Source organism: Scophthalmus maximus, chromosome 19, assembly GCF_022379125.1.
Source record: "Scophthalmus maximus strain ysfricsl-2021 chromosome 19, ASM2237912v1, whole genome shotgun sequence".
NCBI classification, from domain to species: domain Eukaryota; kingdom Metazoa; phylum Chordata; class Actinopteri; order Pleuronectiformes; family Scophthalmidae; genus Scophthalmus; species Scophthalmus maximus.
This window is the reverse complement of record NC_061533.1, coordinates 14,214,412-14,240,000: the sequence shown is the minus strand read 5'-3', so window position 1 is coordinate 14,240,000 and position 25,589 is coordinate 14,214,412. Positions and strand designations below refer to the sequence as shown.

Below are 25,589 nucleotides of genomic sequence, written 5' to 3'. Positions count from 1 at the left end.
GCTCCTGGGTGGAACTGTCAGCTTCCTCGGACAGCGGAGTCATGACCATCTACTGGGCCGACCGCCTGTAAGGACACAATGACCAGCCACATGGCCTTTGTGCTCTATAACAAGTTGCATGTTCTCTCACATACAAATGATTGAAGTTGTCTGAGCCCAGCGTTAGAAAAAGTTGATCTGGATCATTGCACTTTATTCTTTTTCTCATTACAGAAATGATGATAAATGTCTTCAGGGTGTGGCCAAAGCCACCATCTCTGGAATGACCAGCCACACCACTTGTATGTATCTTGAAATAGTCCAGTGTTCTCCCGTCCACTCGCTGACCCTCCTTCTGGTATACAATTTTACTTTGATCCTTGTTAAAAAATTAAAAAATAAACATTCATGGCTCTGCGCTGCTTTTAAATCCTTGTTCCACAGTTAACATCCATGGTCACACTTCATATCACGATGGAAAGTACTACGAGACCTGTGCCGACTGCCTCCTGTCAGAAGACACCACCCTCCTCCCTGACGGCAAGTCCAAGGGACGATATCTTTACCTCTTCAGTAAGTTCTATTTCTATCGTTTTACCCCCATCGCTCATTTGTGAAAAAAATCCTCCTCATTGTTTTCGTCACTATAATATTTCAGAAGCACTTCATTGTTGATTAATCTCCGCCCTCCCACGACCCCTCATCTACTCGCCCTGCTGCTTCACTTCCTCCTGCTCCTCTTTCACAGCGCGGACCGGCACTCTGGAGCCATCCGAATTAGAGGTGTTCAAGAAGCAGGCGGAGTGTCTGAACTTCCTCCCGGAGTACCACTTTGTCGGCACGGGTCAGTCATCCTTTCAGCTCTGCGGCGGCCTGGCACTCGCAGCATCTATTGTCAGCGTCAACTGTGTCATGTTTTTCTCCTCTTCTCAGATCTGTGTCCGGACGACAGGGAAACTCCCTCAGCCGCAGTGGAGAACACAGAGAACGGTCGAAACGACACTCAGCCTGCTGCGGAGTGAAGCGGAGCCCGGAGGGGCCCGGAGGAGCCCGGAGGGGCCACAGGCCTCGTGTGAACAGCTTCCACACACTTAAACAAGTCCAGCTTACTGTACTTAATAGTCTGCACTAATATAGTTTTGTGTTGTGAAATGAATGTAGTCTAGTTAATCCTCGTAAATGCCTCCTTTAATGCCTCCACCTTTCCCCCCCCGCCCCCCCCCCCCACTGGTTGTGTGTGGTCAAATAAAAACAGTTCTCAGCCTCACTGTGTTCCAGTCATTTATTTCTGCACCTATTCAGAAACATTAAAAAAAAAAGAGTATGTGCTGCCTCAGGACCAACATTTCTTAGTCCTTCTTCAAATGCAACTGAAGTTGCCCGGAACTCTGCTGACCGTGTCAGCACTTCACTGTGCTTCACTTTGACCTCTACAGCTCTTTGGAAAGGCGCCGCCGTTCCCAGGAACCTCAGCAAAGGCTGTCGCTGGGTAACAACACTCCACTCCTTGTAGAGACAGGTTTTTTTTTTTTTTTTAAACTGTCTCCACAAGGAGTCCACTCAGCAGCCCCACGGGGAAACAACCCCCCTCCCGCCGATGGAGAGCTGCTTCGGGTCCAAGACGAGTCATGTGGCACGTTGCTCGAGTTCATTCAGGGGCAATGGGATGGGCAACAGAGGGCTGTTGAGCTGGCCATTCAGGGCTGGACAAAGGGAATCTGCGCGGCTCTGCATGTAGAAACCCCCTCCTCCCCCATATTAGCATATACATGTATATGTATATATATATATATATATATATACATATATATTTTAAACCTCAGGGAATCGGCATTTGACGTCTTCTGCTGCAGGCCCGCCCTCTGCAGTGCTGCTGCCTCTCGACCTCGTCCTCGTCCCTCTGTCTCACCATGGCTGCTCATGCTGTCGTGTGTCTGTGGGCTCTCGCGTCCCTCAGTGCTGCATCTGCGCCCGACTGCAAGGATCTGGTCAAACCTTTTGTGCCAGACGACCCCAAACTGGTAAGTCGCGCTCGTGATCCCTTTTTCTCTTTCTTCTTTCTTCCTATTTATCCTGTTTATGAATGCAATATTAGCACGAGCATAGTGTCTTCAGTGAGCACAGTGTGAAATACTTCAGTCACATAAATCTGGACTTGGCCAGGTGTTTGGGAAATGGGTGTATGTGATGGGAGCTGGTGACCCAGAGCCGTACCACAAGGCACTGGAGTCTCTGAGAAGCTCCTGGATAGACGTGTCTCCCACCTCTGACAGTCAAACGGTGACACTGCGATGGGGAGACCACTGCTTGTAAGTTGATTCAATGAAACATGTTGAGCAGAACGAACGTAACTTTAAAAGAAGAAGTTCACTTTTTCAAAGACAAGGCCTCTGTCACAGCTTATCCTTGTTCGGCAGTGATCGGTGCATCTTTGGGGAGGTGAATGCGACAGTCTCAGGACTCGCCACCACATTTCGCAGTAAGTGAGCCAGTGGACATCGGACAGGAGTGTTTTCTTTAGACGAGTCAGATCTCCACCGCAGCAGCTGTCGTGTGATATTCAGTCGCTCTTCTGTTAAAGAAAACCTGTCAGAGCACAAGGGACACATCCTTCGTACCTGCTCTGACTGCCTGCTGTGGACGGACACCTTCAGGAACAGGGACGTCGCCGGCAGATTCATCCTGCAGTTCAGTAAGTCCCGTGCGCATCAACACATTTCTGGGGCCCCGACTTTCAAATGTGCACGCTTTCCTCCTCGTTTGATTCACTCTCCTCTTCCAGCCAGGTCAGGACAAATGGATCCCCAGAATGTGGACATTTTCAAGAAGCAAGCTGGCTGTCTGAGCTTCCCGGAGAACTTCCACAGCTACGATGGAATAAGAGGTCAGTGACTTTCTGCACTGTTACAAAAAAAAACCAATCGTCTGCCATCAAGTCTTAATCTTTCCACAAGGTGGAGATGTTGTATTTAAAAATGAATTGACATTATGAGTTCATACTTTACTGTATGCATTTCTAATACATGTATGTTCGCAGTAATTCCATGATGGACAATGCACTTGAAAAAGAAATGGAAAATGGTGCATCATTGTCCATGACGCTCCAGGAAACTGTGCCTGTTCTTTCTTTTGTTCTTTTCTCAAAGTTAATCTTTTTTTTAAATGTTTTCCTGTGTTTCAGAGCTGTGCCCGGATGACAGAGAGAGTACAGAGTGAGCAGTGGAAAAGACAAGACAAGAGATTAAGCAACTTTTGTATTAAGCACATATATGTGTAACGTAGTAGTTTTTTGTTTTGATTGAATTACACACACTTTAGCAGAAAACTTTGGTATTCATGCACATGTTTTTGGCTTTGTGAATATCAAGTGATTAATGACTTTGCAGCCACTTTTGTCTTATAATTATACGCTGTTATTACATCACATGTAATTTTCTTCCGATTAAAATGATCAGTTCATCCATTTTATATTATTCATTTTCTATATCACCATAGTTTTTATTATAATTTTCATTATTATTATTATCTTTATTATTTAGTTGTCTGTGATTCATATAAAAAAAAGGATTTGAAACAAAAACCAGTAAAGAAACATTTGTGCTTTGATGTGAAATTACTGTCTCAGTAGTGAATATATGTCATAACAGTGGTATATCCAATTAGCCAATCAAAGTGAAAATAAATCCAGCACAATAAAGCACCGCATACACACCACTTCAAAACCAGAACTTTTTCTTTTCTCAAACTACACATTACACCGAATATGCAAACATTTTGTTTGCTCTTGGTATTTCTGTTGAACAAACCCAAGCAGCAATGTTTCAAATTCCTATAGATGAATTATGCCGTGGGTGTGTGTACAAGTCTCTCAGAGGCCGCCTCTTCATGTCCGAGCATCAAGCCACCAGCCTGCTGTAGTGGCTCCCCAGGCCAGTTTGAGCGCTCTCCATCTTGCATAACCTGCTGCTGTCTGTTCGGCCACTGGTTCTGGTGCTCTGCGTCTCTGAGCTGCTGCTGCTCTCTGCCCGTGTCAGTCGCCTACGTCTGAACAGCGCCGCCACCTGCCTCTGGCACTGAGAGGAGCCAAAGTAATAGAGGACAGGGTCCAGGCAGCAGCTCAGGCTGCCCACACACATGGAGAGCAGGTACGCCCGGTAGGAGCTGTCACTGGACTTGTGGGACAGCTGAACGTAGTGCACCATCAGGATGATGTTGGTGGGAGTGAAGCAGACCACAAACACAACCAGCACGGTCACGACCATCACCACGGCCCGAGTCTTCCTGGAGCGGTTCGCCACGTTGGCTCCTGCCAGAGCCTGGATGATACGTACGTAACAGACCACGGTGAAGACGAGGGGGATGAAGAAGAAAACCGAGGAGTAGATGGGGAAGAAGTAAAGATAGTAAGCTCGTAGTTTTTCCACATCCTGCACATCATGGCAGGTGGTGATGCCCAGGTCAGACAAATAGAGGGTCTGTCCTGAGATCAGCAGAGGGCAGACTCCACCGAGGGCCAACAGCCACATGGCGGCGCACACAGCCGACGCCGTCTGAGGGCTGCGCCACGTCAGGGAGTTCATGGGGTACACCACGGCCAGGAAACGGTCGATGCTGATGCACATGATGAGCAGCACGGAGCAGTACATGTTGCAGTAGAAGGCCGCCGTGACAACCTTGCACATGAAGGAGCCATAGATCCAGTTGTTGCCATGGTAATGGTAGGCTATCTTGAAGGGAAGGAGCAGGCCAAACAGAAGGTCGGCGCAGGCCAGATTCAGCATGTAGATCACCGCCGGCTTTCTGGGACGGATGTGATGCACAAACATCACCACGGTGATAAGGTTGAGGGGCACGCTGATGATGAAGACGAGGGTGTAAATGGTGGGGACAAAGCATGTTGCCAGGCGACCCTGGAGAAAACCCTTGGCCTCCTCCGAGACAGAATAGTGTCTTTGGGGATGACGGCGTGGGCCGTGGTGGCTGTGGCCTTTTACTGGCTCCTGCTCCGACAGGGAGCCCGACCCCTCGTCATCCGTCAGACTGTCTAACGCGGACAGATCAACATAGTCTATAGGCTCATCGGTGACATAGTGACCTGAGAAAGTCCGAGGCAGGGGCAGTGAGCCTTGAGAGAGAGAGAGACAGAAAAGAGGAACAGAACTGAATAAACATGACTTTCCAGAAATAAGGGGGAAGTGGAGGTATTTTAGTATAAATAATCCTATTTTATGATCAGTAAGCTTCACACGCAGCAGAGAGATGCTCAGGAGGACAAGTGATTTTTATTTATATAACTGGTGACCCTTTTATACTATGGCCAGTAGTATTGGAAGCATTTGTTTTCTGTTCTTGAGTAAAAGTATGAACATTGCATTTAAAAAAAAAAAAAAGCTCCATTACCATCAACATATTTCAGACATATCGGTAAAAACTTCTTTTACAAATAACCTTACACCCTGAGTGTTGATCATTATATGATGCATTAACGTGGAGGCAGCATTTTTAAGGCCTGAGAGGAGCTGATTAATTGCTTCAACTGTTTTACATATTGCTGGTTGGTCTAGAGGTGAATCACCCAATCTATTACTTTTCGAGTACGTTTCGCAGGTCAAATCTTGACCTGCAGAGCTGTAACTATAAATATCAAATAATTATCGTGGGGTATAAGTTTAAATAAGCATTAAATGGTCAAGTAAAGTACAAGTGGCCCATACCTCTGAATTGAACAGTTCAGTACTAAGGTGAATGGTAAGTAGAGTCATTTCTCACCACTGTCAATGATCTGCTGTAACTTTGACAAAAAAATATTTTGGCTAACCTAGTTTTAGAACAAGGTTTGGTGGTTAACGTTCCTGATAAATTTCAAATTCTTGCCATTTTAGCCACTCATTTTTCCAGGCCTCCTTGGACAGGTGAATCCAGGGTCATTCCTACATAAAAAGCATTTCTTATACTCTTCTATAGCCTGAAACATGGAATTGTGGACTGTGTCAATAGGAGAAGCCATGTTTATTCTCAGTGAGAGGACTGGAAGAAATATAGCTATAAAATGTTGTTTTATCTTGCATTTGTGAAAACCCAGCAGAGTGCAATCCTGTACAAACTGTAGAAGTTTCAATGTACCCAATAATACAATATGAACCATTATAGTGTGTTCAAGTTCTCCTCAAAGTTTCAACTACTTACCATTTTGGAGGGCGAGTGCTGAGCTCTGGAGAGAAAACAATAGCAACAACCCCGTCGACAGGAGAACCATGGCTTCACTGCACATCCTCCGAATAAGCCAGTTCAAATGATCTGTTTGCCAGTACAAGTTGCTCTGTGTTTTTCTTCCAGCATAAAACCTGTTGTGTGGACACGCCTCCTCCTCACTGTGCACGTCTCCTCCCCGACACAGAGAAATGATGTGATGTGACATGACTTTCATCTTCAGGAGAAAATATTTTTCTGTCAAAGTGTTTGTTGTTAAAAATATGTAAATAGACAAACACTGACAATAAGAGGGGGAAAAAAAATGCCAGTTGATGATTTTGGGCATGAGTAATTTATTATTCACATTTTTCAAGCATTAAAAATACATCAGTTTGCAGCTTTTAAAAGTTTTAAAGGTTTATTAATTAAAACATGTTTCTGTAAATGCTTTTATTAAAAAGGCACTGGTAAATTAGAGTATCTCATGAAGCCGTGCAGGCTGACTGGAAGGTTTCACCACACAGAGAGAACTGCTGCATCGGAATTCCCATCAAACCCTTAAAGGTTCTTTAGCATACAAGGTCACAATAACAAGTGTGCTTTCTATTATCTTTTACATACACAACATGAAAACCATTACAGTTTAATTCTTAAAAATACTTTAAATATATAATCATCCGTGGAAAGATACAGAGTGGATATATTTAATTGGACAATAACTACATATAATTATGGGGTGATGCATTAAATTATAATCAAATGACACAAAACACTGTCCTGAACCATCTGATGACAAAAATAATTTTGTTTAACAAATTCAGTACTGTCAGGCACAATCTTTTTCCTTCTCTGCTCCTGTTGCTTTCTCCCTCTTGCTCTTTCACTTTCTCATTTTCCGTAGAATTTCTTGTTCAGGAGGAAAATTAGCAAATTGACGTTCACTTTTGCTTTGTCAAACATCTTCATCACGGCCACACCCTCGTACTGCAACTGAAGGAGGTCCTGGACACAAAGTATGACAGATGCAGGTTTATATATGCTACATAAATAATGAAGTTATGTATGGAAATCAATTCAGTTATAAAATAAATTCATCATAGTCTCTCAAGTTAGTATTTCATTATCAGGAAAAACCCCAATGAGGGGAAACAGGAAATTTAACCATGTCATCAAGTTTTAGAGAGGACTAGTGAGCCCTCTATTTCATGGAAAGTTGTAAAAGTGTTTACCTGGAAATGAAGCTTGACTTTTTCCATCTCAACTCCCATAAACTTGGCCTTTACCTCAAAATCCCCAACTTCCTCAGTAGGTGAAATGTCAAACATGACATTTTTGAACCTGAGACATGAGAAAAACAATAACATCGGATTAATGGGGGGAAAAAAAGTGACAACACTGCCCAATTGGGGGGGGGGGGGGGGGGGGGGGGGGGCACCATCATTTACAGATTTTGGAATTTCCACAGTACTCTGGAGAAACTCTGGGTCAAACAGCTCATTTTCCCAGTGTTAGAAAATTAGTCTTTGGAATAACTGCTTCACATTTTTTTCCTTTCAATTACACACAACTTCTCTGTAGTGATGGTCTACAATTTAACTCAGAGGAGCATGGTAATGGTTTAGAGAATAAACGGTGATTGTGAGATTGTGCATGAAGACAAATGTTACTTCACTAATGAATTCACCTAATAATACTTTAAAAACAATATGATTGACAAAAAAAGTTCCCAGGTCTTGAACAGACATGTTCCTTCTACCCAGCAAAGAAGAGTTATATTCTAAAGTAGGATACAACTGATAGAACACTAAATATATATACAAAATTTTTGCCTGGCTTGCTCGCATCGTCTTTGATGGTTCTGTCTTGATGATGAAAGGTGATAGTGAACAGTTTGCAACACTGATGATGGTGGCAGAATCAGAATATCACTGTGTCACAACCTAACACTAAAAGCAACATTACAGGTGGTGCAAGTTTAAGTAAAAACCAAATATCTAAACCAGATATTGTCAAGTGTAAGGTTATATCCCCAGTGCTGTTTGCTAGCTGATGAATGGGCGAGGAGCTCATCTCACTGGTTTGTCTGGAGCCCTTCTATCTCCAGGATGACTCCCTTCTCATGCAGCCTTGCTGCCGTGTACTTCAGAGACTGTGGCTTCCACTTCTTACTGCCCTTATCGTCTCCTTTGCTGTCCAGTTTTATAGATCTGCGCGAATTCCTGGATACACAAAACACAGTGATATAATTGTAGGAAATCACAAGAAATCTTGCCACATCCGTCACACCGACAGGAAGCACAGACATCGTGAACAAAAATTGTTTTGGAAAAGTCTTCATTTTATCAATGTACAACTCACTTCCGGTTGAGGTTATCCAGACAAGTCTTGATGTAGGTATCATAATAATTCATCTGGTCCTGGTAGAAAGCCGTTTTCGAATTGAGCGCCGTCAGTGTCTGTTGGAGCTTCACAAGCTCGGCCTTCCTCCTCTGTCTGTAGCGTCTTTGGTAGCGAATGTCCTGTCAATTAAGAGGGTTTTTTAGTTTTTTTACAAGTTCAGAAGCTCAACAGACCTAACGTGTGGCGTGTGTCCTTCTATGCGAATGAGGAGCTTCTTATGAACCTTTGATATGTCGTTGATGAGGTCCTGGTATCTGTTACCAGCAGTGGCGAAGCCGGCCTGCTCCAGGTTACGGAGGTTCCTCAAGATCTTCCTCTTCTTTTGCTCGAGAGGCAGGTGGCTGTCCTCCAGCACCGCCGGGTTGCTCTTCAGACCCTCTGGTGTCTGAGCATCCTGAACCGCCCGGCGCTCAACAATCTTAGTATGCTCCAACTCCTGCTCAGCATAGAGGTCACATTAGAAGTGCACAGATTAGTGAGCCCATCGGGTTGCATAAAACAAAATAAAACAAGTACTTATTGCATTTCTTCTTCACCTGTGGTGCAGTAGCCGGGATCTCAAGAATTTCTGTCAACGTCTCCCCGGGTTGAATCCGAACCACATCCACTATTAACTTTTTTGTCCTGACACGAACACACAAAGATCATCTTTTAGAGACAGACTTTATTTCAGATAAAATGTTGCCAAATACAAAGATACTCTGAAACTAGTTACTGGGTTTGAATGTTGTGGCTGATGGTGGTGGCAGGGAAAATCTTTCTGGGAAAAGTGTTGACACTTCCGAACATGAGTCACAGCTCGATTGAATTGTCATTGTCAATTCATCACCTTTAATCATAAATTCTCCTTAAGAAAGACTTAAGTTTCATTAATGTAACATCACCTTCTCTTGAAGTTGTATTTGTCGGTTTGTTGTCCAGTTACCTCAAAAGTTGCTCAACAGAATGCAATTAAGTTTGGTGGAAACATAATAAAAAAGAATATCTCACTAATGTTTGGTGCAGGCTTGGATCCAATAGTTCCACCATATATGTGAAACATTATTCAGGTTGACCAGGCTTATTTTTTCAACACAGCTCTTCACACATCATTAATATTATTCCTCAATTCCTCAAAGTTTCAAAATATTTGGATTATCAATGTTTTATGCTCCATACTGTATTCCTAGATTGGCTGCTTAAGGCCCATTGGCATGGCCTAAACACAATATGCAATTACAATTTACTAATGACATGCACATAGAAACTCATTCAGGTTTATTTTTTTTCCTAAAAAAATGGCATATGCCATAACAGAACGAGGACACCAGACTCCAACACGGTCTCTTTTAAGGAGCTGATGCAGACGGATACATGTTTATAGCCGAGATAACCCTGACCACCAAGCCCCTTCCTCTTTGGACAGGAAACGATAGGAGAGCAGGAAAGATAACAAAGGCAAGCTACTGAGTGATAGCCATAAAATAACACACACTGTGTCAAGCAAGGTTAAGTAAATTGTATCACACAGTATTGCCAAACTTTATATTGTACACTTGTATGGCTACAGGGCCTGTGACTTGAAATTAGATCATTTACAAATTTTTAAACTTCATTCATAAACTTACTTTATTACGAGAGTCTTTAGGTCTTTGTCGTCGCCTTCCAGCAGCTCAAACTTGCTGGTTAGCGTGAGGGAGATTTCCGTCTTCGCCAGCTGGTTCAGAGAACTTTCTCTGTTTGGGTCATTTGGGTCGACTGCTCCTTCACCTGAAATAAAACCGCACAGCTTGTAAAATGATAAGCGCACTATAGTCGACTTGTGATTAACACAAATTAAAGGGCGTGACGGTACCGAGCAATGACTCCACATCGGGGACGTCTCCCAGGTCCTGCAGCAGCTCATGTAGCAGGTCGTTGTGGTCTGGAGAGATGGCCTCCAGATGTTCCAAAAGCAACTGAAAAAAAATAAAAACAGATGTGATTAGTCCTGTACAAAAAGGTCAAACACTAAAACATATTGTAACATTGTGAAGAATTTTGTTATTCATCCATTAACACAGAACACAACAGATTAAAGTCATAAATTACAAGTTAAGCCCATTCTCATATAATTCCATTTTTTTCTGTGCATGTGTGTATAGTATTAACTACGCTCGTAGTAACAAACACATAGTTTAGGCCTAAAAGTAATAATGATAAATGCATCATATCTCTATTTAAAACAGAAAATTATAAAACTACACTTGTCTGCAAAAATGAAGGCTGAGAGAACATCTGCCCAATCACCTTTTATTTCCATTGTTCCCTGTAAGTGTAGAGTGATAAGGGACAGATGGCTTTAGCCCGCTGATCAGTTCAAGCATGAACTGGACTGACAGAAGGAACAATCGTGTGCATTCTGTGAGACTGCATGTTTTCCTCAACTGATGATATTTTAGGGACTCATTTTGTTTGGGTTTACCGAGTGCGTATTGATGATCTCCTCTATCGAGATGTAGATGATAGGTTTGCTCAAGGTCACCATGTCAGAGTATTCATCAACATTAAACTTCTCCTCAGGTTCAGGGACGTCACATGCCGACTGGAAAAATACCCTGGAAGAAAAGAACCTTTAGTTAGTGCTCGTCGTTGTTTGAGCTTCAAATACTGACAAAGGCAAGCAACAGCAAAGTCATGAGGAAATAAATGAAAATGCTGAGCATGAACCAAAACCACACTGTATGTGACTACGATCTCATGGAACACTTACCGTTCCCTAAGTGCTGCCCAGAGCTTAACACATTTCGACTGGCAAATAAAAGTTTCTACAGAACATTTGTGCCAGCTACATGCAGCAGCATAATGTTGCTGTCAATATTCACTTCTCCTTTCTTACCTAAATTTCTCATACGTCTGAGATATGTAGGTGTTCATTGGTGTCATATGTACATTCTCGCCCTCAAACAGTTTATTGGCAGCAGCGTGCTGGAGCATCTTGGCCACAGAACCCAGGTTACGACGTTGGTCTACGTGAAGCTGCCCTCCTGCTGACATGTCAATGATGTCGAAGCCATCGGGGGCCACGATGGCTGGGTTCATGTAGCGGTAGTACAGAAGGTTTCCTACAATCTGCCATGAAAAAATAACAACAACAAAAAGGCATGATCACAACCTTTTGTAAAATGAAACTGCTCCCGCCTCAGCGTGCTGAGGGAACAACCTAAATATGCCATACTGTGAGTGGAAATATACATTTAAATTTATACTTTTGAGGGCCACTACCTTCATCAGTTCATCTTCTGAGGCATCTGGAAACTTTTCATGAAGGCTGTTCTTCAGAACTTTTGCTATGTATCTCATGCCATAACTACATGCAAAACAAAAAAAGCAATGATGAAACATGAAACACAAAACAACGTGCATTCACATACTTGTTGACAAATGATAAAGCGAGCAAATGACAGGGGAAATTGGGCATTTGGTCGTAGCATCAATATTTGCATTAACGACTGCTAGTATTGATGGGTTTCAGTGTCTCTTTAGATATTTTTTTTCCCCAAGAGTGCCTCATTTGCCAAATGTATAATAAAACAACTCCATCTAGTGGTACATTACGTTTTCAAATATTTGTGATTCATTTTTACATAAGAATAAAAAGTTATTATTTATGCTCCATTCGCAAAACGGAATACTTGGATGTGGCTCATTGCAAAACAAAAAACGTGGCAAAACAAAGTTCTTGGGAGAGGACCGCTTGTACCATAGCAATGATTATCAAGAAATGACCATGTCCTAGCATGCAGCTGAACCCTAAACAACAAGAACGGGTGTTAATGACATGCCAAAGCATATGATCATATCCTGTCTACCTCTATTTTGCTCACATTACTTTGTTAAAATAATAATGTAAAAATAGAAGAGAGAAATACTCAGTAGTAGAATGAGGAAATACAAAACAAAATAAAAAAGAATAGCATGAAAAGGGAAATATAAACATCAAATACAATGGATAAAAATGCCATTACTGGTAAATAAATAATAAGAAGGGCGGACAAAATAAGAGGGCACAACAGTACAGCCATCCCAAATTATGGGCTCAAGACTTGACTCATGTCTGTCACACAGTCTCAACACATACTTAATTTAGATCTTTCACAGGTAGTATTTATTGCATGGTAATTGTATTAGATTATGTTATAGTTTAATATAGTTTGTTGCTTTTTCCAGCCCTCTATCACAGTCAGGGACTTAATTCCACCATGTTTTGGTTAACATAACACTGAACAGGGTGGGCTGACATACAACTGAACACTTTCAATGACAAATGTGAAAAGCATGTCCTAATTTATTCTTACTCAAATTTCAGTAAAAAAGAAAAGAAAGAAGAAGCAAAAATGAGACTAGAGAGACAATGAAATCATGCTCAAGCAATGAAAAACAAAAACTGTAAACTCTGTGCACAAAGGACAAGTGGACAATTGACACTCAACAGATTGCAAAACTTACGGGATATTATCCAGTGAGGACACAATGGAGTTCAAGACTTTATCTGTAGCAGTCCGTAAAGCCAGACTTGAAGCCTCCAGCCTGTTGCGAACTTCCTCATGTGACATGGCCTGCTCAGGAGTCACTTCATAAGGCAGTTTGCTGAGTGAAGACAACATTAGGCAAACATGTTTGAAAAAAAGATGATCATTACATTGCCGTTGAAAATTGTTCCTTGGTACTGGGTTCGGGGAAGTTAAGATGTTGAAATAAGTGGAAAACAGAGGTTCCAGGTGGACACACAATTTAATAGTATGCTTTGGAAAGATTAATTGTAAGTACACACAATGGGCTAAAACAGGTTATACTTCAAAGCCTGCTCTCCTGACAGAAAGAAAAAAACCTTTTTGTAGTATAACCACACAAAGAACAAGTAAATCTCATGCTGTACATCTTATATATCATTGTCCCCCGCTGGCACCTACCTGGCCTCCCCAGTAGCCGTCTCCACCTGGTTGACCCAGGACTTGTACACATCCACAGGGTTGGTGTTGATGCCTAAACTCTTGTCCTCTATGATGTCTTTGACCACAGGTGCCAGCAGCTGCCTGAGTGTGTTGTGGCCTCGTGCACCTCTGTTGAAGCTCACCACCATCTTGATAACTGTTGGGTTCCCTGTCACTATGTCCTGGATCTGGTCCACCTTAGAACTGAGGCACACGGAGAAGATGGTACAGTAGATCAGTAGTGTCCACGAAACATGTATTCAGAATGGTCTTCTATTCGTTCACTTACACAAACAAAATGTATTCTAATGGAAATCTTTCCTGCCACAAGACTGTACAACACCTCTGTCTGACAATGGACTCTGCGTGACACAAGTCCCAGCACATTTGCACCTTCATATTTCCACGTTCTTCTGCATATTACGGGTAACAAATTGCACATACTTGCACTATTTTATGTTAATGTTTTTAGATTTATATTCCTCATTCTTGTGTAGCTTTGCCGTTCTAACATTTTTTTTACATTTTCTATTTCTTCTATTTTTTATAAAAATGTTGTAAGGTGTGTTTTGTGCCTTATACCTGCTGCTTTAACACCAGAAAATCCCAGTTTGGGATCATAAAGTACATCTATCTATCTATCTATTATATCACAACAATAGTGATTTCCTATCAAGTGTGAACTAGGTACAGCAGTTCTCACTTGATTTCCTCCTCCAGAGCAGTCTTGAAGAGTTTGAGCAGTAAGTATTCCTCTCTCTGGTTGGAGGCGTAGTTGTACAAGGTGAAGATCACAGTGTCCATAAACTTAGTTGACTTGTTTTGGGGCATCTGGAAGATCAGCTTGGCCAGATGGGATGGATTGGTCTGAAAGTGAGGGGGGAAGAGGATTAACATTAAGTTTGTATCTGCATGTGGACTTGGACATTTTTTTAGGATGTAAGTTGCAATTTAAGTTAGGATTGATGAGGTAGACATATTTTTTTGTAATACCTGTAGCAGGTAAAAGAGATGTTGGTAGGCCTCCAGTTTCCTTCGTTTTCCTTTATTTAGGCCTTTAATACCCAGTCTGTCTCCTGCAGTCAAGTCATCTTTACTCGTTTTGCTTTTCTTGTTCTTCATTTTCTTATTATGGGACACAACATCCTTTCAAAAGAAACAAACATCAAATGAATTACGAAGCTAAGATATAATAAAATAATTGTAATCAAAGTTCAGTGTTAGGAACTTCCGCCTGAAAGACGCCATCACCAAGCAATGACATCAGCCAACATCAAAATCACACTATGCCGTCTCTTTAGGGTTGCCAACCTGCAGAGTGATCCTGTTCTTCACCAGCAATCCAATTTTTATGTCCATCAGGTTCAGGTCCTTCTCCATCTGCTGATTGGAGCGAATCTTGGTGACCACTTCTTCCCGGAGCCTTGTCACTTCCTGCTCTTCCTGCAGATCCAGGGAACTCTGCTCCAACAAGTGGACAAACTTGCGCACCACTGAAAGAGGAGGATCCTTGGCCCCGGCTAAGATTTGGCACGCAGAGAAATTTGTAAAAGTACTGGTCAGTAACTATTTTGTTAACACACACGATGTACCTCATCTCCGAAGCTTACTGCAGGAATGTTAAATGGCTTTTTGACTCACTGAGGGTTCTGTAGTCATCTCTGGCTTTGTTGGCCTTTAGGAAAGCCTGAATCTTCACAATTTCTTTCTCCTAAAATCAAAGACAACAATGAGACTTACACAAAATGAACAAACAGCACAAAACCGAAGGATGTTGACTGATTGAAGTGATACTCACATGATCTTTAAAGTACTGTTGCCTCTGATTGTATTTACGTTTGGCTTTCCACATTTTCACCAAGGACTGGATCTAAAAACATCAAATAAATGTAAGGTGTTTGATTTTATTTACAGCTCACAGGTACGATGATATTCTTAGTTTGTGGCCGAGGAGCCAATTACAAGAAATGGGTACGTAGCTTTGTAGTTTTTTTATCAACTCGATTCGATTTTTTAAAATTGATTTCTCACCTTGACAATAGAAGCAACATTTTTCTGAAGCAAATTCATTCTTTCTTTGTGTATTTTCCTTTGTTTGTAACCCTTCCAGCAAGCCTGCAAGGAGACAAAAATATGATAAAAAATACACGCGAAAAAAACATAGAAAGTTGTGTGTTACATCAGTTTTACCACAGCATGGATTATTAAACGTGGATAGTCAATAATTTTTATGGGTCTGATTTGGGTTGTATCACTATTTAGCGTCAGTTTTTATGTGTATTTTTCTGGTTTGGGAATTTTCATTTAAGATCAAGATACTCGATTTATTCCTGCTGCAACAACCCAAAGCTGCATCAGGGATCACTGAACTTGACACGATTTCTGAAATTACTCATTGATTGGAGCCACATACCTGCAATTTCACAACATTTGGTTCTTGTTGGCGCAGATACTCCATTCTCTGGGCATGCTTTTTCCTGACCAGATAACCTCTGACCCTGGCCTGCAGCTGGGTCACGAAGGATTCGTTGGCTAACCATAACTGTTCCCTGTTATATTCTGCAGTCACGCAGCTGATGGCAGTCTGAGGGGAAAAGGCATGTTTTCAATTATGTACTGTACCATGTCTTCAGAAAGTAAACAGACTCCTTCATTCTTTTTGCACACTTTGGGGTTATTTAATTTCAAATCTTTAAAATTGAATTGAGAGATTTATGAGTTAGATTTTTAATACATTTGAAAACGTTTCTAGAACCATGTTTTCACTTTGTCATTATTGATTATTGAGTGTACTGTAGACTGATAGGCAAAAATCTACAACACAATGAAATTGCGTGAAAGTAAAGGGCTCTGAAAGGGACGAGTATGGACAGACTACATTACATAATTGAGTAGTGAATCTACACACCTGGACTTCCTCTTTACTGAGTTGGCCACCATTGTGTTCAAATCTTTCGGGCTCCTCCCAGGTGCCCTGTCCAGTCTCCAGGTTATAGTAGTAGTCATATCTGTCCTTGATGCAGTGTTTTACCCACTCACTATGTGTGTTGCCTGGGGGATATCAGAAAGTTCCCCTTTAGACACAATGAACATTTGACAGAAAACCAACATCCTTCCTGGATGATGATACTTTTAGGGTCATTTACCTTCAGAAGCACTGATAGTTTGTCTCTGCACCAGCTCAGCCTGGTAGGTGTCCGCACATTCAGGCAGCACAGCTTTCAGTCTTGCGCCCGGAGCCTGCAAAGCCTTCAGTGTATTCTGGGAGTCTCCCTCAGCCACGTTACTGTTGATATCAGCTACTGCTCCAGCCACTGGCCAAACAAACAAGATTGAACCCATTGAACATTAAAAAACAACACAGTGAAAAAATAATATATCAGTGAGGAGGGGATAATACACAACATTATTGTAAATAATGCCAATGGGATAATGACAGCAATGGCAACACACAGAACATCTTCATTAAGGCATGTATGTAACTGAATAGGAAAATATGCCCCTGAAAAGGAAACATTTTCGTACAAAGAAAAAAAGTTCAACAAATAATTCATATGAAATTATTTGTACCAAAGTGCTAATTCATAGTTTCAGCAGCATGATGTTTCATAATTGCAATGTCAAATATCCATAAACTCACAAAAGGCTGAACTGCTAGATGGCAGAGAAGTTTGGAGAAACAACATCTGCCACAGTAACAACAACCATGACACTTGTACAAATACTGCCAGATTATCACTTTTGTACCACAAGACACAGTATTGAGATTCATGGCAGCACTGAAACAAGCACCAATTTAGAAAAGTGATTAACTTGCAAAGTGAGAGTTGTGCAGTGATCTGAAAATAATGCACATCCTACGGACAATTAGAATATTGTTATTTATGTGTCCATCATTTGATATTCCTCAGTGAATTTCAACTCTGGGTACGTACATGTGAGAGCCTCCTCTTCATCCTGGTTGGCCGCGAGTATGGCCTCTTGAATTTGGTCCAGCCACAGTACTGCAGACTCATCTCCAGAGTTCTGCAGTCGGAGACAAAGTACAAGGTCATTTCTCTTCTTTATAGAAGGGAAAGTCCAAACAATTCTTTCAGCCACACAAGGCGTTGTTCATGCATAGCAGCAGCACAATACTAACTTGACTTCAGATTTTAAATCTTTTTAAGTGAATTTGGTCAAGACATTCAAATTGCAAATTCATCAAGTTAGGATTGTGGATTTGTGCGTATGTACTGTTAAGCTCTATAGCAGTAGCACTTCATAGCAACACAGATAACTAGCAACACTCAAGCTGGTGCTAGAGCAACAGCAAATAATAGTCAGTACCATTTCCCCTGAGTCCAGAGGTAAGAGCTGAGGAAAAGGAAAAAATGAACAATAGTTACACTACAAACACACACACACACCATATCCTCAACCCCACTCAAGCGACCACTTTGTATTAAAACACACACTAACCATCACAAGAGGCACAAGCAATGTTTATTCAGCCTGATTTTCCATTTAGCTTTTAGACTAATTTTAGAGAACTCTGGTGGGGCGGGGGCCAAAAGGCCAACAGGACGGAAGTCCCCATTAATTGAGCAGACTGCAATAGCTCCATTGTTTCTATCTGTAGCAAGCTAAAAGTGTTTTGAGAGCAGCATCATTCTTGTTCCCAATTGCAATAATGCAATTTAAAAAATAAAATCCCCTGAGACCCCAAAAGCTTGTCCTGATTTTTGTGTAAATGGCCTCATTTCAGGGTTTATGTGACGAACCAGAGACACGTTAATGGGCAAAACTGAAACCAACCAGGAAAAATACATTTCATATAATAAATTTTAACTGAAATAAAATGGCTCCATCTTGAAACACATTATCCAGTAATACATCCATGCTCCAACTGCTGAATAATGCAAAAGTGGTAGAAGATTATCATATAATTTCATACAGGAGCTTACAATTACAAACTTAACCCAGTAGTGATTTATTTCAATTCAAGACCCGGGGTGATAAACACTACCCCTCTCATTAAATGTGAAAGCCAAGTTAGTTTTAATACCAACCCCCCAAATAACCTAAACCTAACCAGTTAAATTTGTTCGGGTGTTTATAAACCACTGAGCAGTGTCCTCCCACCCCAGTGAGTCAGTGGGCTGTAGCTGACGCAGGCAGAGGGCGGTTTAGTTTTCAAGCTTGGTCAGGAAACATGCTCACTGCACCAGACAAACAGACAAACATCCCACATACACTAGCCGGGAAGGCGAGCTTAAGCACACACTGTCATCAATTCTGCTGTTGAGCCGTAGAGATGCTAGACAGCACATTTCACCGGTGGAGAACTCGTGAATTTACTGAAAAGGAGCAACATCAAGACGAACCTCAACAAGAAAACCTTAAAAAACTCTGGGCTACAGACTGAAGAGTGACATGGCAGACCTTGTGTCAGGATTACTTATTTGTCTACTGGCTGTGCAGACCATTCAGCATGATGGTAAGTGTATTAATATCAATACTATAAAAGTGATTTTATAAAGCTTTTTTTAAGCCAGCCAAAATTAGATATTTACAGTTATAATGGTGCTTTTCGACTGGACGCGATGCGAAAATTTGCGATGCGTCCAGTCTGAACGCACCATTATTTGTTGGTTTTTTGAAACAAGTAATTTTTGTACACTGCTAAGGGACTTGTTTCCCAAATAAAAGTTACAAAATACAGGTTTGAGTGTTTTGGCGCAGCTATAAACACAATGCAAAATCCGCAAATTTAAAATGTTGAAATATATAATTTTATGATAAAATTGCTTGTTTTTTGCAGAGAAAGTCACATGACTTTGAAGTCATGTGTTTTTCTCTGCGCTTCTTTAAAGCCATAAATCTCGTTTTTCCTCTCCATTTGTAGGTAATAGACCCAGGACCAAAACAAACATTTCATCGGTTGTAAAACCAAAAACCTTCAAGGGGTGGAGGAACACACTTAACCACACAAATCAGCTGCCAGCCCGACTCCATCCCAGCTCAAACCCTTGGCTCTATGTGAACCCAGAGGACCCAGTGACAGCCTACACCACAGGGATCCTCAGTACCAGGGTCATACCTTCGACGTACATCCTGGCCATGCTCGTGGGAGTCCCCTCCAATGCCTACATTCTGGGCTTCCTCAGAGTCCGACTCAGAGCCAAGTCCGTGTCCACAGTAGTTCTTTATCTGAACCTGGCCTTGTCCGACCTGCTGCTCCTGCTCTCCCTGGCGTTGCGTGTTCACTACCACTTCAACGGAAACAACTGGATATTTGGGGAAACCTCCTGCCGGCTCATCACAGCCTTGTTTTATGGCAATGTTTACTGTTCGGCTCAAACTATAGCGTGCATCAGCCTGAAGCGCTACCTGGCCGTGGTCAGACCGTTTTTGTATCGAAGGCTGACTAAGACTACGCTGGCAGTGGGGACATGCTTGGTTGTTTGGTTCCTGTTTGGGGCTGCTGTTGTGCCAGAGCTCCTTGTCAGGCAGAGCTACCAGATTACCCAGCTGGGAGTCACCACCTGCCATGATGTACTTCCCCTGGAGGAAAAATCCCATTCCAGTTTGATGCAGTACAGACTGATGCTAGTTTTTCTGGGATTCATTGTTCCCTTCCTGATTTGTATTTATGCCCACGTGGCAGTGGTATACCACCTAGGTCAATCTGGGTGTGACTGGAGAGCTTTTATCAGGGTGAGCACGCTTGTCTTTATCATCTTTGTGGTGTGTTTCTTGCCCAGCGGCATCCTGCATATCGCCCACCACATCCGTCTGTTTTCCAGCGGGGACGACAGACTGTACGGATACTACAGAGTAGCAGTGTGTCTCTGCTGCTTCCACAGCTGTCTAGATCCCTTCCTGTGTTTGCTCGTTTCCAAGACGCCAGCCTCAGAGCTACAGTTCATTTCCCTCCGTGAGATACCTCAGAGACCAGCAGTTATGACATGAGACTGGATGTCCCCCCGCCGAAAAAAAATGCATGTCCTTTGTGGACCATTGTTAGGACACAGCAGGGAAGCACAAGGGACAAAGATGTGAAAGTTGAAACTGGACACTGTGACGTTGACAGGGTAATGCTACAATTTCTGTTACGTCCAAAACAACAACAATCTTTGTAGCACAAAGTCTGTGTGCTGTGTCTGAGAAGGAATATGTATGTGACCTGTGTTACCTATACAAGCATATCATGTACACGGAGCAAAGTCTCAGATTGGGAACTTGATGACAGTCACAGTACGTTGACAACCATAAACTACTATGTTGTTTTGTTACGAAGACAAAACAACATAGTAGTTTATGGTTGTCAACATACTCTATTTATGTATGTTGACAACCATATTTAGAACTTGTATGTATATATTTATATACACTTGTATGTATATAAATATATACATACAAGTTCTAAATCAACAATGAAGTAATTCACATTCATACAAATGTAGTCACATAAATACTGTCATTTAAGTGATGGAAGGCTGCTTTGAGATTCCAATAAAACTGATGAGAAGGAAAAAAATACGGTAACAAGCAGCACATTTCTCCACAGTCCTAACTAAAATTTTAAAATCAGGGTTAAATTACCTGGCAGAGAAGTTCCTTGGTATATTGTAGGACATCATGGTAGTGTTTGGCTGTGGCTGGGTTCACCCCAGTAAGCTTGGCTGTAGGCAGCAGCAGGGCTGTAAGGGTCTGCTGATGATCACCTGAGTTAAGCGCCTCGTTGATCTCAGCGATGGCTATAATGCCTGGAGGCAAAGCACAAGAAACATTGGAAACTTGACCAGTCACTGTGTTTAATTCATTGTAACACTAAGGAATCCAATTGCTTAGTTATACAGGAGGAGGCACATGCCACAACACGTAAACTTAAAATCTATTTCTTCCTTACGTTCATGCTCTTCGTGGACCTGAACGTTCACCGTGTCAATGCACTTCTGAACGTCATTCCAGGTGAGGAACTCTTGGCCCTTGGCGAGAGACTCAGCTCGCTCCTTGATGAGTGTGTCAGCATACCTGAAGGAGAGTGTCATGGAGAGTTTCAGAACGGTTTCATGACATTAAATGAGTCGCAACTCAGTAGCCCAGCCTGGTGTTGACAAAGTAACAGTGGAGAAAAAACCTGGATTGCAACAACTTAAAACCTAAAGACATCCTTCCTATAACTTCAATCTTTTAATCAGATTAATATCTCCTCACCATAGCACCATAAGTCAATGTTATGGCCATAGCCCCCCCCCCCTCTCTCCATTCTGTGTTTAACCTGTCAATCCAAGCATGTAAAGCAGGATGTGTCGGAGCTCAACCGGGATTGGACGCAGCCTGGAGTTCCTGTAGTCCTGATTGGTGCGGCACCTGGTCCGGTGCTTCAATCATCTCCATCAATTATGAGTTACCCTGCTCTTAAAAGTGGACCGGACTCATCATTCGCGGCGGCTGACTCGGCAGTACACATAGAACTGAGAGATTTAGCGAGCAGAGTGCTCTTACTGTGTTTTGTAAAGATGCTCTTTGTTAATTTTGTTTGGGAACTGGAGATTTGGAATGGCTTAGTTTTGTAATCACTGATTTGTGCACTTTCACCTTTTAGAGTTTTGATTTTGTTAGTTACACTACGAACAGTGGTGCTGTTTTTAATGTGTTTTGTTTTTCTACTCAGAATTAGGTTTTGATTTCACTCTGTTTATTTCTTAGAGATTTGGATTAGTTGTAAACTCTGCTTTTTATAGAGTTCTCATTTGGTTTTTTAATTTAAACAGCATCCACCTGTCCTGTTTCCCCTCCCTCAGGTAAGACACACAGTTGCTGCTCTCGTATTTTTCTTGTTCACAATAAATAATTTTATTTAAACCACCAAAATCTGTTTTTTATCTTACCACCCTTTCCCCAGACGAGCTGGGTCGTAACAGTCAACTTCTGCAAGTGACACATATAAAAAATAAAAAAAAAATAAAAAAAACAGTTATCAGAAAATAGAATAGGATAACCACACGCATTTAACACATGGGAGCGAGGCCGGGAAGGTGTCTAGGGTCAGTTACAGATCTTGAGGTGGTAAAGCCTGGTGTTTTGCTAAAGGACAAATGTCAGACAAATGCTTGCCAATACAGAAGCCTGAATCTGCAGTCAGAGACGTGCTACCAAACGTATACATACGATTGGTGTTCCTTCCAAGAACTTGTTTAGTGTACTGTCAGTGAAACCTTTTGTTCCCCAGTAGTCCACAGCTATTCGTCCTGCAGCCATCTTACCTGTTGAGGTTGTCTTGGTCCATGTTGGTGAAGCCCAGGGGAGAGTCAGTCAGTTGTTCAATCACAGCCTGTGGGTCTTTGGTGTCCAGCACCTCATTCAGCACTGCTACGGCCGATAGCATCTCCACAGCTACACTCAGCTCCTCATGACTCAGGCCAGACTAATGAACATAATGGTCTGGATCACAAGCATGAACTGACATTTACCTGCAATATACTGTAGATACATATAAATGCATATATCCCCGAACCTTGTAAGCATATCTCTAAGAGTACGTGGGTCCTGATGTAAGTGTCATAATATTAAACATGATGTCTCACCCGCCCGCCTTGTAGCTGTAAACTGAAAAGCTCGGCTTGATAGAGGTTGGCAGCAGTTTGATAGACAATTGGCAGTTGGGCCTCTGGGTTCGTCAGCTCCTCCGCCGTTTCTGCTGCATTGCCGAGACGAACGGCGGTGTTGATCGCAGCAACCGCTTCGAGTTCTGGTCAAGAAAAAGACCGTCACAGACAGTTTGAAGTAACCTTAATACAATTTCCTAAAAGTACCTTCAGTATGAAAATTATGTTTTCACCCTGCAATACTATTACACACGGAAATGGCTTTGAAAACCCTAGATTAAATATTTATCATGAGCTGTATTTAATAGTAGAGTATTGAGAACCTAACTAGTAGGGGTACTTTTCAACTGATCAGCAATTAATGCCAATACACATCCATGGTAAGTTACAAAACGTGCTTACTTCGTTTCTCAGCCTCTGCAAAGTCATTGCAAGAGCTGACAACTCTCTGAATCTCCTCTTTGTCCACCATCACGGCCCTCCCTCCATCCTGCAGCAAGATGAGAGTTAGCTAGAGAGATAACACTGACATCCTGTGCTTATTCAGCATGCTTTAATGCAGGGCCTTGGAGCATACAGACACGTGGAGAACTGCATTCCAACTGACATTAGAGTGGCTGATGTTTTTTTTTTTTATTCTCTGAAGGTGTGATTAGACTACTTTCTATAGTGTGCTCACTGCCTGAGTAGTGAAACAGCAATACAGCAGCAGCTACAGTCCTTCATAAATGTCTACACTAAATCTCCACAGCCAAAGCACTGCTGAGCAATTCCTTTACCTCTTCTTTAAATACATTCCTCAAAAATGAATTCATATGATCCGTGGTTTGTAAGTGGTCAGAAAATTATTTTTTAGCCATCTATTAACTGTTTATTAAGTGTATATGTACAAGGACTGAAGAAAAACAGTTAACTGACAGCTTGTAAACAAAACAGAGATGCTCTGGCTCTTAAGGCCCCAGAGTAACTGATCAAAATTTACCTTGGATTTATGTTGGCAGTAGGTGGTAAAATGTTCCAGGTACCAGTGGCAGTTTGACTCCTGAACACCCAGCAGGGCCAGAGCCTCAAGCCTAAGTGCAGACAGCAGAGCAGCCTCATCCTGGGTCGACAGCGCTTCGTTCACCTGCCTTACTGCTGCCTGGACTGGAGACAAAGGGAAGACCAATGTAATGGGATGATTATGTGTTTTCTATTCAGCATCTTTCCAACAAATTCTAAAACAAACAATTTATTAAACTGCACATCTCAAATTAGAGGTTGAACTGCATCTTCAGATGTCCTGTATTCATACGCACCATAACAGAACACAGATAGTTTTTTTCCCCACCATGTATTTATGGTGCTGGACAATGTTGTGGGAAAAAAGCATGTAGGGGTCATGGGAGGGAAAGTTCTTACTGTTCACAAAGTCGATGCTGCCCTGGATCTCCTGCTGTGTAAGCAACTCCTCATAAACATCTCTTTCTTCAGTAGCAATTGAGGAACTCTAAAGGAAAATAAATGCATTTATTTGGTATTTGTTTCAATTTTTAACTTGGTCAGAATAAACTACGGAAATTGGGGGGCTGTTTCTACAGTGTTTGTTAAGAGAATGGGAAGGGAGATGCCCAATGATGCAGAGAGTTAGCATTTGGTGAAGTACAGCTGACACTGCAGCCACTGGAATGTGCTGGCAAGGTAAGTGGAGTGAGTCAGTGCAGGCAAATCCCTTTCAGACCTCAGAGCAGAGGCCTCCTCTGCTAATATAGCCATCGGTGCAGTTTAGTTAGAAAACACCTGTTCAAGTCAAGTTCACATTTTTGCACTCTTTAAAACAATGTTTTTTGGAAGTATACTCATGATAAGTTAAAAATAATTGTTATCTTTGCAACCCTATTCCCAACCGGGGGTGGATACAGATGTGACATTGCATCCAGTGTCTTTAGGAGGAAGTTGTTTTTATTAAGTGATGAAAAAATTAGTTTAAATGACATTTACGTGACAGAAAATGTATGAATCAGAAAAGAAGTGAAACAGAGAGGCAACTTTGAATGTGTCATAGACAATAACGATTCTCGTAGATTTAGGGTTATATCTTCATGGTTGAATGCACTTATTGTACGTCATCTAAAGGAATGTAATGTAAAGTCACAAAGAAGTTAACCAAGCATTGTATTTGGAAAAAAACAGTAATAATTTGGTAAATTAGGATAGAAATAATATAACTAATAATATAAATATAATAATATAAACTTTGGAGGTCACTGAGGTGTTTTTTAGTCTTCTTACCCTCCCTAAGGACTGATCCTGCTTACGAGCCTTAGTCTGGCTCAATGTGTCCTGGTAGTCCTGGGCCAGAGCTTCCTGGATGTTCCTCAGCATTGCGTTAGGATTATTCAGGGCTCCCATCGTCACAGATGTCTGACCTCTCTCAACTGCCTCATTGATGGCAATCACAGCAGCATGCACTGCAGATAACAGTGTGTAT

The 25,589-nt window shown here is 41.9% G+C and overlaps 4 protein-coding genes across 5 annotated transcripts in view; 2 read left to right on the top strand and 2 right to left on the bottom strand.

Moving 5' to 3' along the window:
* Positions 1-1,790, top strand: part of LOC118314358 — a 2,698-nt gene extending 908 nt beyond the window's left edge. The window contains exons 2-6 of the mRNA XM_035640753.2: positions 1-67; positions 214-281; positions 424-552; positions 728-823; positions 913-1,790. The exon at positions 1-67 is cut by the window's left edge and continues 76 nt beyond it. Of these exons, the coding sequence (XP_035496646.1) occupies positions 1-67; positions 214-281; positions 424-552; positions 728-823; positions 913-1,001 (449 nt within the window). The 3' untranslated portion in view covers positions 1,002-1,790. The remainder of the gene's footprint in view (positions 68-213; positions 282-423; positions 553-727; positions 824-912) is intronic.
* A 1,127-nt stretch (positions 1,791-2,917) lies between these two features.
* f2r (coagulation factor II (thrombin) receptor) lies at positions 2,918-6,303 on the bottom strand. The gene is made up of 2 exons (XM_035640752.2): positions 6,166-6,303; positions 2,918-5,104 (listed from the first exon to the last, which is right to left on the bottom strand). The coding sequence occupies exons 1-2, from the start codon at positions 6,248-6,250 to the stop codon at positions 3,876-3,878; spliced, it is 1,314 nt and encodes a 437-aa protein (XP_035496645.1). The 5' UTR covers positions 6,251-6,303; the 3' UTR covers positions 2,918-3,875.
* A 201-nt stretch (positions 6,304-6,504) lies between these two features.
* The window catches only part of iqgap2 (IQ motif containing GTPase activating protein 2), a 32,996-nt gene continuing 13,911 nt past the window's right edge, over positions 6,505-25,589 (bottom strand). The window contains exons 8-39 of one of the 2 annotated variants that reach the window (XM_035639239.2): positions 25,391-25,569; positions 24,521-24,608; positions 24,102-24,265; positions 23,522-23,609; positions 23,099-23,262; positions 22,778-22,938; positions 21,418-21,542; positions 21,111-21,274; positions 17,853-17,879; positions 17,459-17,549; positions 16,670-16,837; positions 16,432-16,574; positions 15,937-16,107; positions 15,555-15,638; positions 15,322-15,393; positions 15,165-15,234; positions 14,835-15,043; positions 14,517-14,669; positions 14,227-14,390; positions 13,503-13,727; positions 13,039-13,179; positions 11,815-11,899; positions 11,429-11,661; positions 11,015-11,147; positions 10,406-10,508; positions 10,179-10,320; positions 9,108-9,195; positions 8,795-9,007; positions 8,530-8,690; positions 8,247-8,390; positions 7,401-7,509; positions 6,505-7,173 (exon numbers count right to left, since the gene is read on the bottom strand). In XM_035639239.2, the coding sequence (XP_035495132.1) occupies positions 7,060-7,173; positions 7,401-7,509; positions 8,247-8,390; positions 8,530-8,690; positions 8,795-9,007; positions 9,108-9,195; positions 10,179-10,320; positions 10,406-10,508; positions 11,015-11,147; positions 11,429-11,661; positions 11,815-11,899; positions 13,039-13,179; positions 13,503-13,727; positions 14,227-14,390; positions 14,517-14,669; positions 14,835-15,043; positions 15,165-15,234; positions 15,322-15,393; positions 15,555-15,638; positions 15,937-16,107; positions 16,432-16,574; positions 16,670-16,837; positions 17,459-17,549; positions 17,853-17,879; positions 21,111-21,274; positions 21,418-21,542; positions 22,778-22,938; positions 23,099-23,262; positions 23,522-23,609; positions 24,102-24,265; positions 24,521-24,608; positions 25,391-25,569 (4,376 nt within the window). In that variant the 3' untranslated portion in view covers positions 6,505-7,059. The remainder of the gene's footprint in view (positions 7,174-7,400; positions 7,510-8,246; positions 8,391-8,529; positions 8,691-8,794; positions 9,008-9,107; positions 9,196-10,178; positions 10,321-10,405; positions 10,509-11,014; positions 11,148-11,428; positions 11,662-11,814; positions 11,900-13,038; positions 13,180-13,502; positions 13,728-14,226; positions 14,391-14,516; positions 14,670-14,834; positions 15,044-15,164; positions 15,235-15,321; positions 15,394-15,554; positions 15,639-15,936; positions 16,108-16,431; positions 16,575-16,669; positions 16,838-17,458; positions 17,550-17,852; positions 17,880-21,110; positions 21,275-21,417; positions 21,543-22,777; positions 22,939-23,098; positions 23,263-23,521; positions 23,610-24,101; positions 24,266-24,520; positions 24,609-25,390; positions 25,570-25,589) is intronic. The other variant, XM_035639240.2, reaches the window with a different exon arrangement.
* On the top strand, positions 18,673-22,385 carry f2rl2 (coagulation factor II (thrombin) receptor-like 2). The gene is made up of 2 exons (XM_035639243.2): positions 18,673-19,002; positions 19,411-22,385. Exons 1-2 carry the CDS (start codon positions 18,939-18,941, stop codon positions 20,475-20,477), a joined length of 1,131 nt encoding a protein of 376 aa, XP_035495136.1. The 5' UTR covers positions 18,673-18,938; the 3' UTR covers positions 20,478-22,385.